A 13,156-nucleotide genomic window follows, 5' to 3' on the forward strand; every position below is an offset into this window, starting at 1 on the left:
AAAAAGTGCGTTCCTGGACGGTGCCATTTTGAAACTTGCTGAAGGTTATTACATCGTTTGTAAGACATATTTTAAAATTTCTGTATTTTCTACGGCAATTATGGGAAAAGGGAAAGCAAACGACCGTTATCGGTCATAAAGCATCACTATGTTACTGTCAACTGACGATCAAACAGCTTACCTCGCTTTCCCATTCCCGCCAAATGAGTATTCAGAACCCCTCCATCATGAACGTACCAATCGCACCCACTCTCTTCAAAATAGCAGTCTGGACTCGCTGGAGACGAAGCATAAAAAGCAATAGGTTATAGATGCAATTTGTGCTTCTTAATATTCCTATTACTGACGATGCCGGACGGGAAAATAGCGAGAAATCGTGGTAATTCGTGTTAACTTGTCTTGAAGACTTTATTTCTGTTTAGATCGCTTTCAATCACCTTAAAATTAAATATACCTACTTTGTTTGAAGATTTTTTCACATGCTCCGTCCACCACCGTAAAATCATCCACTGCAATATCCCCTTTACTTCCAGTACCAACTGCTCCTTCCAGTACAAACTGAAAATAGCAATCCTGATATCAACAAAAATTGACCTTTACAAAGCTTAAATGCGTATTTTTCATTACTTTGCGAAATACTTCAGATTTTAACCTTGTACTTTTGGAAAATATGCGATTAAGTAAATGAAAATGCAATGCACTCTTTTAAACGCCCTTATAAAACAAAATATTTTAAAAAGGAGCTGAAATTGAAAACATCTACAATGAAAGAGCGAGACTTTCGTCCGGCCAGGAGCTCCTGCGGGAGAATGCACTGTGGATTACGCATTTTTAGATGATTTTAACGTCCTCTTATATGACTGAATCGTGTTAATATATTATATAGTTTCAAGCCTCTTCGCTGCATAATTATCGGAAAATTGAATACTTACTTTAAACCAAAGGGTGCTATTCAAAGCCGTCTGACCATATCGCCAACGGTTTCCTTGATCTCCCGAAACCATCCAAACAAGGGTTTCTGATTGGTTAGTTTTGAGGTAAATACTCAGATTACCAATGTCCGACCCATGCATGTGATACCAGAACTTAACGCAGACTGTCTCATTAGGTTTCATCCAGTCGCTAAGCAATCTCGCCTCGTCTCCAAAGTTTCTTCGAGAAGCTTCAATATAGATATAAAAACCTGCAAAAAAAGGTAGTGCGCGCCTATTGTTTTTTTGCCCTTTTCGTGATCCGAATTCTGACCCTAGTGAGCGAAATGGCTGGGTTTTAGAGCGCTCTCCGATTACTTGTCGTAAAAGCAATCTCAAAGGGATTTTAACAGCCAATTAAAGCGAAGGAAAATACCCTTAAGTTCTAATGAGAACTCGAGGTGAGACAAGCATGCTGCCTTAAGCGCAGGTAACCAAATCATGTGTGGTTTTAGTCATGCATCTGATTGGTTAATAGAATGTCACGAGTTTTCCTGATCGATCCCAGTACAATATCAGCAAAAGCATTGTAGTCCTAGATTACTTTAAAACTGCTTTGTTCAGTCATAACCGTTATCAATTTTTTCGATAGAATTGAATTCATTTGGAGCCTTTATTTCTGCTTAGCCCATTGTTGGTTCTTTCCTCACTGAAGTGATTTCTGCGCAAAGGCAGCCTTACCATCCTTGCTGAACGAAGTGTGATCGTAACTCGGCCCAGTTCTTTCTGTTTGCGTCTGACCAGTGCCCACGGTCCATTGGAAAGTGGCATTCTTGTCAGGCTTTAGTCCACAGTGGCCCGTTTGAAAGTTACAGTTACCTGAAAGGACCAATAGAAACTTATTTACTTAAAAACAGGAAAGAAAACAAACAGGCAAAAAAACACAATCATAGAAAAATTATCATAGCTAAAGAAATGCCATGTGATTCAAAAGAATGGACAAAATGAAATAAACAAGTTCTTAAGATAATTTGATTCTGGCGAATAAATTGAATTTACCATTGAGAAACAAATAAATTTACTGATTTCCACTTTAGAGAACACTTTGTGCATATTTGGACCATCTGCTTCGCTTAAAAAGCAGTAGTTTTTAGTTGTTCCTCTACGAGTTAGTAAGAAAAAGAGTCGTCTGATTAGAATAGCTGATTAGGTCTGCAATTAACCACAACAAACTTAGTATAGAAGAAACACTGAAGTCGTTCTACCTCTGAAAGATCTGCATCTCTTTTGTCCAGTGGAATTTTTGGAGGTACACGCCAAATCGTTAAGATTACACCTGGTAGAACCTGGAAACCAGAAAGATGAAATGCCACGTGAAAACCACAGCTACGTAAAAGTCTGACTTGCAAACTTTTGTTAATTACACAATTAAGAGGATCAGCACTAGTGACTGGCTCTCTTCATAAGGAAATCTAACTGAAATTACATATAAATCTCCTTAAATAAGGGAAACCCCTGGGGAATCTATATACAGGAAATCCTGTAAAACATGCGGAGGACCACCCGACTACGATTTTTCATTCTATCCAAAACAAGCAAACAACAAGCAGACCATCATTTTTTCCAGCAGACACGGTTACCCAACTGCTACCCTTCTTTTTACGCTTGATTCACACTCTGATCTTGCTTAACACTCTGATCTTCCTTACCGCATATAGATGGTGTGTTAGTTCCATCCTTGCAGAAGGGTGTTTGACTACAAGTGTCTGACCAGGGAATACACGATCCATCAATGCACTGATGGCTGGAGGGACATGGATTTGCTGCCAAGAAAAATTATCATCGGTGCATTTTAGTAACTACCAGACGACGATAATCTAGAAAATTGCTATTTCGTTGGAGACCAACTGCTTAATTGGCCCGCTTGAGCGTAATAGTCTGGGCAACTGCTGTTTCACTAATTGGAGATAAGTCTAGGGTCCTTAACAGTCGGCATTTTATAGACCATAAAGATATCATCTGCTTCAAGATCATTTGACTAAATACACCTAACAGTTAACTCACGACAGCTGCTTTCATCATCTCCGCTAGAACAGTCCTCGTAACCGTCACACACTGCCGTTGCTAGGAGACATCCTCCTCCTTTACAGGCGAACATACTAGAAGGACACTCGCAATTCTCTTCATCTGAATGATCCTTGCAGGCAAAGTCGCCATCACACAGCAAATTCTTCTTGACACATTCGCCGTTCTTACAGGTAAACCGATCTTCGCTACATTTAAAACCTAACGCAACCAGAAAATTTAAGAATCACTTATGGAACAAGTTCGATTTGATGGGAAAGCCGGCGGAATGTTTGCTGAGAGAAACTGAACATAGGTACAGAAGTTAGTATAAAGTTTCAACATACATCAACCATTTTAGTGGTTAACATTCAGCTGGATGTCTTTTCGTAAGGTCTAAGATTGTGTAGCTGCGGTCATTAGCTTGAAACAATAGCTATTCATTCAAAAAAGATGCACTCAGACTAATCAAATATTTAATTAGCCGTTATTTCTTTCAAACGTCTTGACATTGAATGCCATTTACTTCATTGGCTTGTATAACCACAGGTAACAAAGGTAAATAACAGAATGTACTTGACGAATTCACAATGAAAACAACGTTATTAATTTAGTTGTAAGCTATCTTTTACTTTTAATGAAAACAGGATCACCTGGCTGAGCAAAGTAGGGTCGTAGTAAACAATTCTCAGTAGTTATAATGACGTCATCAAATGCAACGTTAATTTCGTCTTCAAGAACGCCTTCTCCTTTAAAAATGATCTAAAAGAATAAACCCCAGAAAAAAAAATCAAGCTTCGATTGAATGATGAGACGTGAGTTCATTTCGTCCCCATTTCTCAGTTCTAACCTGAGTTCCTCCGGCTCCTGGCCAAGCAACCTGAGCTGCTGACCATTTTTCACCGTGGTTTCCGGTCAAATTCCATATTAACACCAGATTCTCTTCACTTGTGTCCCGTAGGTAAACCTTGAGAGTCGGCTTCGACTTAGCGGGCATGAGGTAATTGAAACGCAGACATAAGCCCACAGATTTATGGAACGGTTGCCATGGCAATAAAGGACTGTCCAATTGTGCTTTGTAAGGCCCATCAACAAAGGCAAAGCTACCTGTATTGTAAAAAGGAATCTTATACAGTTGCAGTAACGCATCGCGTTTTCAGGGAGCCAAAACTGGAGGGACCCGAGAAAGTGTGCCTGGGAACTTTAAATGTTCATTGTCTCGCCGGGAGAGTGTTAAAGAAACAAAACTGATTTTTAAGACAGCTGAAATAGCACAGCAGCCAGAGCCTAACACTCATACTCATGGGGCACCAAAGACAGGCAAATGAAGCATCTAGCCCTGGAAAAGACCTATCCCTTCAATATTCTTCAGATTTGTGCATTTTTGCCAAATTAACACCCCTGTCAAACGAAGTGATTATGATCAGTACCTATGTATAGCTCTGAGATTTCGCTGTCTGCTTTCAACTAACCTGGATAGTTAACGAAGGGTTTAGCATCGGTTAATTTCCACTTTTTCGGCATGTCATCAGGTTGTGTCCATCCGCAGTATTCTGATTGGAAATAGCACTCTTTTAACACCACGGCTAGTAAGTAGATAAATGAAATTATCAAAATTAGTTTATTTTAAATCAGAAGACAGGTTAAAAATTACACGAGAAAGGACTTCACCTTGAAGATGGAGATGACCTAACACCCTCTGATGGACAGTACTCTCCAGATTGCTTGCAAACGAAGAGGAAATCTGTATTGATATGGAGAAATGTTAAGTGAATAGTGCGCTGTATAAAATGGCCTGTACAAGGAGCCTTCCTCTGGTAGCACACAGTCAGCATATCTATTCGTATAGATACACTGACTGTGTGAGGTCAAGGATGAGCCATCTTGATCTCACACTTAAAGCCTATATACTCACCTTCACTGTAAAATTTCCCGGCTGTTTGATTGCGTCGAAAACAGCCGTGAAGGATGTGTTTACACAAGACAGGCTCACTGCTGGGTTAATTGTTATGTTTTGTCCTAGCGTTGTGATATTCAGTTGTAGCAGGCAGTCTGGGCAATACAACCATCACAACAGAACTGGAAAAATCCTATTTAAAATGAAAGTAGTGATGTTTTATATGCTAGGTTTAACGTCTATTAGAGTACCAGATTATTTGGTACTCTAATAGACGTTTTCATCAACCACCAGGGTTCACTTTTTTACAATTAAGCCTCTTTTTGGGTAATAGTATTATAGATATTTCTTCCGAGCAACGGAAACATCGACACAAACATAAAATATTTTTTCCCTACAATGGTAATGCTAATAATAACAAAAGTTATGGATCTTAATGATGATTATTGTAATACTAACTAGCTAATGTTGATATCGACGATAATACCGGCACAGGTTTTAAAACTGAAAAAGAAAATCTGAAAGATTAATTGAGAGATGTGTGATTTTTCATAGTAGCGCTTAATTATTCCGGGTAACTTAGAAGTACAGGAATCCCCATTATTAACATGCAAGACCTGAGTAACTCACCTGAAATACGCAATGCCGCACCGACGAATACCAAACATGGATGATTCATGATTTTGAAGTGTCACTTCTAGTTTACGTGTCCCTATCAGAATTGAACGGAGAAGCAGCTTTTAATAATCACCACGGTGTAGTTCTGAATGATTCTTGCTTGCGGCCATGACAGCTGCTATATCCAACAACATAACCGTCCGTCATACCTGGTTTAGTCCAAAATAGTCTTTTTCTTGGAATAGGCCGTTCATATTCACCATTTGGTCTACGCATGCCCAGAGATACGTGGTCTGGGCCTACTATTTCACTCATAAAGACCTCCATTTGGTAAATGCGGCATTTGTCCAAAAATATTGGTTGTGATGTTTGCTGGGCTTTATACCTTAAAAAAACAAGACAGCGTATATGATCTAAGAAGAAGAACGCCCAGAAACCTTGAGGTGTATACCTAAAAGCCTGCGGCGGTTTTCTCTGCATATGAAACGAACACGAGTAAGGCTACTTCCCCCTGTCCTTGGATAGTTACTTTCTATTTGGAAAGGTAAGGTGTGTGAACTTTCAAAAAAAGTGTTGTAATAAATACCACAACATAAGATCGCACATAAGTTCTGACTTAGATCCGGAATTTGGGGTGCCTAAGAATCGGTGGAAAATTTTTTTCCCGAATATCTTTGAAGGCACTACGATGCACATCTAAGTTTCAAGCGACCCTAATCATATCAATTATTATTTTGCGTGTCTCACTTGTCCCATTGTTGATGGTGAGTCCATCTTTCAACAGTGATGATTGGTTGCTTCGACACAGTCTTTTCTGACTTCTTATCAACAGTTTCAATGCCTTCCTCAGTAACATCGTGCATCCATAGTTCACATAAATCATCACATGCCACGTAAAATGTGTAATTACCACTCTCAGGAGCCTGAAGAAGGATAAATGCAGTTTCTCAATTGACAAAGGAAGGACGAAGAACAACCTGAGGCTACACGAGATTGCATTTTCGGTTATTTATTTTTAAAGAAGCTATTTAGCTGTCTCTCTCTTTTTCCACCCATTCACGCGATTTTATACCGGTTCCAGTGCACGAATGGAAGTTCTGAAAAAGCAAATGTACTATTTCGACTACTGTATTCGTTCAGATAATGAAACCCTTCCTCAGATTTTTCTGTTTTACGATTTTGGTAGATGGTGTTTTCAAGAAAGCTTAAGCGGGGTGAGGCAGTCATTAACTACATAGAAAAATCTGTTGTTGACTCTAGAGACGATTTTGTTGAGTTAGTTGATGACCTGTATTCACAGTTATAGTGAAAAAAATTACCTGTAAGTAACCAGTCAAACGCTGAATGTACTTTTCTGCCACATTTACCGGTGCATCGAAATCTCGAAGAATTATTTGGCTTTGTGGTGTATATTGGAAAGCAGGATTTTCGCGCATAGTTGATGTTTTTGTAGTGTCGTAGTTAACGTTATACCATGCATCACGCCAAACTCCGTGGATTTCGCTGGTGAACTCTACAAAACAACAATGAATTGAAGACAAATGAATGAAGATGAACGTCCCCTATACACATTAATGGCATTTGAAATTTATGATGTGTACGAGAAGTTACAAGTTTTGGATGACAAAGAGTTATCAAGTTATCCTTGAAGCTTTGCAATCGTTACTTTGTCAGTATTATGAGTATGTGTGTACATTGATCTGGATAACTGTTCTGAAATTAGCTATGTTAACAGTAACAAGGTGGGACATTTTAAATCTCAGTCCATTATCTTGTGACCAAACGATGAGGCAATTATAAAACAAACCTGCGTCAGAGACCTTTCTCTTGCGGTTCGTTTGGAAGAGTACGCTTCGCAGACACATATCAAAGGTCATGGATACCATAGTTACGTGCACATTTTACTTTAACTTTTTTTTTAATTAACTGCAACTGGTGAAACTTACCAACTGTGCGAATCACAACCTGGCAAAGAACTAGCGTGACATTGCTACCAATCAACTTGAATGTCACGTAACGTCCACGCGCTGGTGGAGAACAGCGTACTTTGTAACACCACGACTTTCCATAGGACACAAACTTGGTACAAGATGGATGTAAACTGGTTTCATCAGTGGATACGTCGATGCTAAGAATTCCATTATCTCGTCGACAGCAGTCCAGATTTTCGGTGATCTCAACAGATTCAACGTAGAGGGGCTTTTCAAGGGTCACCTGCCACCAAGGGTTAGACTCCTATTCGAAATGAGGGTCAGAGAAAACTAATGAAATGACTCTAAACAGAGAAGCAAACGCGAACTAAAGCGACGAGAAGTGGATAAATAATGAGGGGAACGAAAAACCAGTGAAGTGTTCAAACAAACAAACAAACAAACATAGAGCCAGCACAAGGACGGACAGACGATTGTCTGAGTCACCATCAATCAAAGGTTCATATAATTTCACTTGCTTTGATGAACGAATTAGCGATATTTATAATGTAAGTGCTACCTCTTGTACCACATTATCTCTTACCTGTTTTGACCTAAAACATGTGGAAAAGGATCAGTCAATAGCCAGAAAAGGGCCATTTGGTATCAGAACACTCGAGCTTCGGAGTAAATTTTGACGCAATAAGGAATTTTTCTGAGAAAGAAAAAAATGGTGGATCAAAGAATCAATGGAGAAGTTATTGCTTTCCTTCGGTGATACCAGTAAATCATAAAAAAAATACTTTTTGAAGAGTGAGAAGTTTTTTGAAAGTATTTAGTTGTATCATAAATCTGTTTAAATGAGTTTTGTTGTATTTTACGATAGAATTTTTGTTGAAAAGTCAACATGAAAACTACCTAATTCGCTATTGTATGCCAAATAATCTCACACGACGTATAGACTATGGGACATACCAGCACGTTTGGAGCACAAAGCATTCTTATACGTTTTGCAATCTTCATTCGTGATTCTTGACGAAATTGCTGAGAGAACTGCACAACTATGGTCTCCATGGTTACCGGACGGATATCCACGCATCCAAAGGGAGGCGTTCAACGGGTTTCCATCGATCCAAACCCAGTCGTCTCGCGCCAAGAAACCAATATGCAAGTTGTTCGGCTTTGGCTTCATTCCTTCCAACTTGTTAGATAAGGCAGATCTTAAGCCTTCCCGCGATACCTTGGCTAGTGCACCACCTTTTCGACTGCATTCTATTTGAGCGTAATTCCATGGAAGTGCGTTATGGGTGTGAATAGAGAAACAACCGCCATGGAAATGGAAGAAATTTGGACCACATTCGAATCATAAAATGCTACTTAAAGGAAGTTTGAAATCGGAAAGATCTAGATGTACACTGTCAAATATCAGTGCTACACTAAATAATTTCACTAATTTACCAGATATTTAATTTTTTTTTGGGGGGGGGGGGGGGAGGAAAATATACATACGGAAGATTTGTATCAATATATCAAGACTCATAATTGATAACCATGAATTTTCTCAATGTCCCTTCAAAGTGTCAAAAGTAAGGGTTGGCCCTTCACTCCAAAGATTTCAATATCATTTCTCTAAACTGTTCTTCCATATATTTCTGACAATTCCAACTCTGAGAATCAGGTATCAAATCAAACAAAGTGACGTTTTTTGGTTCTTCATCCCTGCATTCTGCTTGACGATGTATTTAGATTAAAGGAAGAAATTACATGTGAATATAAGTTCCTTGTAGAAGTAAAAGCATTAACAAAAATGAGATTTTATTAAATCATATGCAACACAAAATGAAACTCCTAAATAAACGTACCTGAAAGAAATCAAAATATTTAAATTGACAATCTTTGTGTACTAGATGTGATATATTGTTGTTTCCATGCAGCCACATGTTACCAGTAAGTATCATCTGCTCATAATACACATCTTTAGCCAAATAAAGAAAAAATTCAAGATCACGAGAGTTTGAAGACTCTTCTATTTGGATTATTTGTTCACAATACAAAGCTTCATGAGGCAAATGAAGCAAAAAGTTGGTGATCTTTTTTCTTTTTTTTTTTTTTTTTTGTTCATTCTGTTTTGTCATTCTCTATAAGAAAACATGTTGTTTTAAATATCTATGGAAGTAAATGCAAATTTGTTGCCGGTCACTTCACAAATACACTTATGCAAGCCATGCTCCATTTCACAATCAAGAGCCATCAGTCTTTTTATCTTCCTTCTCCAAAATTCACAGACTGTTAAAAGAAGTTTTTGTTTTTGGCAAGTGCATCACAAACTATGAAATCAATGACATCTGTGACAAACCAAAGGTTGCAAGAACTTTTTAAGTGAGCTATTTCTTAAAGCTCAAGTTTTGGTCCAAATATAATTTAGCGTTACAATACAAAGGCGCTAAAGGACAAAAAAACAATGGTTATTTTTTGAAGAGACAAAGAGAATGATTTCATTGGTCAACAGGTTTTTCACCAACTGTTCAAATAAATGAAGGGTAACAAAGTCAAATCAACCTCTGTGGTTCAAAAACAGAGGACAAAAGTTACAAAAGATTTACCTGAGCGGCAAACTGGAGGGACAATACCACACAATGTTTTAAAACGCTTCAGGAAAACTCAAAATTCCCGTTACGTTTTTTTCATTGTTTTTACAGCGTAACTAGCAAATATGGAACCGTCAAAAATATACAAAAGTCGAGATAACTCCTCGTGACTTAAAATGATTATCTTCGACAAGATATGCTAAACTTAAATTAGCAAGATAAATTTTCAGTCGACAAAAATGGCTTTAAAATAGCCCAAACGGGCATCGTAAAAATTCATGTAACGAATGAGCGGTCGTCGCCAGAATAGAGCGGCAAATATCATGTTACTAATACCAAATCCTCTAATTAATCGATTAAAGTAGTATTTCGAACATACCAAACACGTTTTGAAGCAAGCAATAAGGCCCTGTGACGTGGACGAGGAGTTATAAAAGGATTTACATTTATCAAATGGTTTGCTTACGTAAGTTCTTGCGCTAACCGCCTCCCGGTTAGCTCAATGGATAGAGCGCTGGACTGTTGTGCGGGAGGTCGAGGGTTCGAGCCCCGGCCGGACCAACACTCAGGGTCTTAAAATAATTGAGAAGAATTTGCTACCTTTCTATAACATCAAGAAATGGTTAGATATTCTAGTCTTCTCGGATAGGGACGAATAAATGGAGGTCCCGTCTCCTGCAGGGTTGGGGTAGGAGACGTTAATTTCCCACACACGAGATTACTGTGTGATGGATGTCCTCCCCTGGGGTGGGATGGGTGGGATGGGTGGGATGGGTGGGATATAGGGCGCACTTAATTTGGAGCCTCGCTCTGTTGTGCGACCCTCACCACACTCTGGTGAAAGTGATTAAATAAATAAATAAATAAATAAATGATTCTGAAGTTTAGGAAACAACATGTTATGCAGATTTCCGTCTCAGAGAAAAGGGCTTTGTGAGGGAGTAGCAAGTTCCAAAATAAAAAATGGACGACTTTTACTTTAAGTTTATCCAACCAGACGACCTAAAAATCTCGTGAATTTGGTTCCCTGTGAACACAACGAATGTATCAAATTATCCCCAGTTTATATCTAAACAAAATATCAACACATTTCAAATAACTTGATCACTTATCAACTTCATCAATTGTCGGCAAATTTTAAAAAAGTAGTCCATTCTGCGAATAGCCACAAATTACTGCGCTGTATATAAAGTGCTTTTAACTCAATCACGAAATTCTCGCTTGCATTCACGTTAAAAATTACTTTTTAAAACCCTTTTTTAGCCATTTTGGCCACGCTCAAGTTTCAAAAGGCAACCTAAAAAACTAAATAAAATAGACAAACATCTGATCTTACCTGTCAAACGAAAAGCATTACAATCATTTCCCTCAGAAGTATAACTTTTGCGAGCGTTTTAATCTGTAAAAATCACACATACATAATTTTACGCCAAGCGACTAAAGTTAAATTAAACGACGAGTACCTGGCGTTTGAACAGTAAATCGTTTTAGCGGAATCATACAATACCAATTCCGATTAGAAGCTACGACCACGAAACAGTTTTTTATGCATGTAGCGTTGGTTTTGCTTGGGTGATAAGCAATCTACAAATCTTTTACCGAATGTGACAAAATTAGAAATTCAAATCGCGCAGCTATGTTTGTCAATCATAACATTACATATTCTTCGGTCACTCGTGTAAAATTACGAGTTTTGGCTTTCAGACTGAACAAGATGCGTTCACAAAATGTTCAACATGTTTAAATGACTCTAAAGAATAATTCCTCAAAAGACTACCAACAGAAAGTATGAATTTCCTGAGGTCTTCTGGATTTTACAATTCACGCCATACACATTCATAGATGCTTGAAATACCAATTGGTTCAAGACGAAGATAATAAAAAAACTATAAAACGCGGTACAAACCTCGTCAAACTTCGATCTGTTGATTCCGACAACTCGTCTTATTCGTTAAAGTTTTGTCTGCAGTAATAGCTCCGTTTTTCGCCCTAAAAATGAAGATTTTACAGCAGTTAAAACGGAACGACTGAAAAACATGCCAGCTACAAAAGGGTCGGGCGGTCTGAACCACACGGTCCGACCAATCAGCAACAAAACTGACCAATCAGACAAGCCCATTATCTTGTCACGCTTGACACGGAATGTCATACTGCACCTCCATGGGTCGGCGACCTGAATATATTTTTTTATTTTCACTTGTGAAAAGAAATGTGTTTTTTTTTCGCTTTAGTCTTAAATTTTTGTTTTATTTCGATCACAGCATCCCTTCCATTATGAGGCACTTACAGAATCTCAGAATCACATAATCGACAGCAGTAAAAATAAAATTCAAGCACAAACAGGAAAGGCGCTGTAAAAACAGCTTTGAACTTTTGATGACAATACGCTTTCGATTCTCACCACGCGAGCACTTGGCCTCCCAAAAACAGAAAATAAAACGCGCAGAAACAGATCAATTTTGTTTCTTCTGCGGTGTCCCAGCAATATTTTACACGTATTTGCGGGTAGAAATTAAATTATTCTCTCCGCCATGGTGACAAAACAACACTCTTAGGGGTGTGATGTATTGTTTAAAATACTCTCGGGAGCTTTGCTTTGGAGCGGTGCCAAACAAAATACTATTGTTCTGAGGCATCCGACTGCATCTAAGTCTGTTATTTCACTGACAATCAATATAAAGCGCATCGACCTATGGTGGCGCCCTCGGACTGACATTTTTCGAAAGCGAATATTCCCTTCAAACCACTTCGAAACCAATTAGCCGTTATCGCCTAATTCGCCTGGACTTGAGCTTAAATTTACAAAGCAAGCAGACATCGAACACAATAGACCTAAATTTATTAGAATCAATTTCATGTCGATTTCTAATCAACATGTATACACTTTCGTCACGAAAAGAAAAAAAAAGAGAAATACAAATTAGTTTCTTACAGTTTCAAACAGAATAACCCGCGAGAAGAAGATGAAGGAAAAAAAAAAAAAAAAAAAGAAGAAAAAAATTCACCTTTAACGACCACAAGGAAAATCTTAATGTTTTCACGCCAACAAAAATCAATTTTAGATTTAGTCTAATTGTTTTCATGACGCTTAGAAATGAAAATTTCCTTATGTAAATTTCACGGTCAATAAAAATTCGAAACTTACGGATAATTACTGGTTTGTTGTCT

General features: G+C 38.2%; 2 protein-coding genes across 2 annotated transcripts; both read right to left on the reverse strand.

Moving 5' to 3' along the window:
* Positions 1–146: 146 nt before the first annotated feature.
* Positions 147–5,035, reverse strand: LOC148732107 (uncharacterized). The gene is made up of 12 exons (XM_088756583.1): positions 4,891–5,035; positions 4,647–4,719; positions 4,448–4,561; positions 3,826–4,082; positions 3,629–3,737; positions 2,976–3,197; positions 2,621–2,734; positions 2,177–2,257; positions 1,653–1,790; positions 933–1,183; positions 459–558; positions 147–277 (listed from the first exon to the last, which is right to left on the reverse strand). The coding sequence occupies exons 3-12, from the start codon at positions 4,497–4,499 to the stop codon at positions 147–149; spliced, it is 1,455 nt and encodes a 484-aa protein (XP_088612709.1). The 5' UTR covers positions 4,500–4,561; positions 4,647–4,719; positions 4,891–5,035.
* Positions 5,036–5,564: 529 nt separating this feature from the next.
* LOC148732108 (uncharacterized) lies at positions 5,565–12,036 on the reverse strand. Its single transcript, XM_088756391.1, has 7 exons — positions 11,895–12,036; positions 11,325–11,387; positions 8,005–8,672; positions 7,437–7,725; positions 6,810–7,003; positions 6,238–6,413; positions 5,565–5,875 (listed from the first exon to the last, which is right to left on the reverse strand). Exons 5-7 carry the CDS (start codon positions 6,924–6,926, stop codon positions 5,620–5,622), a joined length of 549 nt encoding a protein of 182 aa, XP_088612517.1. The 5' UTR covers positions 6,927–7,003; positions 7,437–7,725; positions 8,005–8,672; positions 11,325–11,387; positions 11,895–12,036; the 3' UTR covers positions 5,565–5,619.
* Positions 12,037–13,156: the final 1,120 nt, after the last annotated feature.

The sequence above is a fragment of the Stylophora pistillata genome, chromosome 4 (genome assembly GCF_964205215.1).
Source record: "Stylophora pistillata chromosome 4, jaStyPist1.2, whole genome shotgun sequence".
NCBI lineage: Eukaryota > Metazoa > Cnidaria > Anthozoa > Scleractinia > Pocilloporidae > Stylophora > Stylophora pistillata.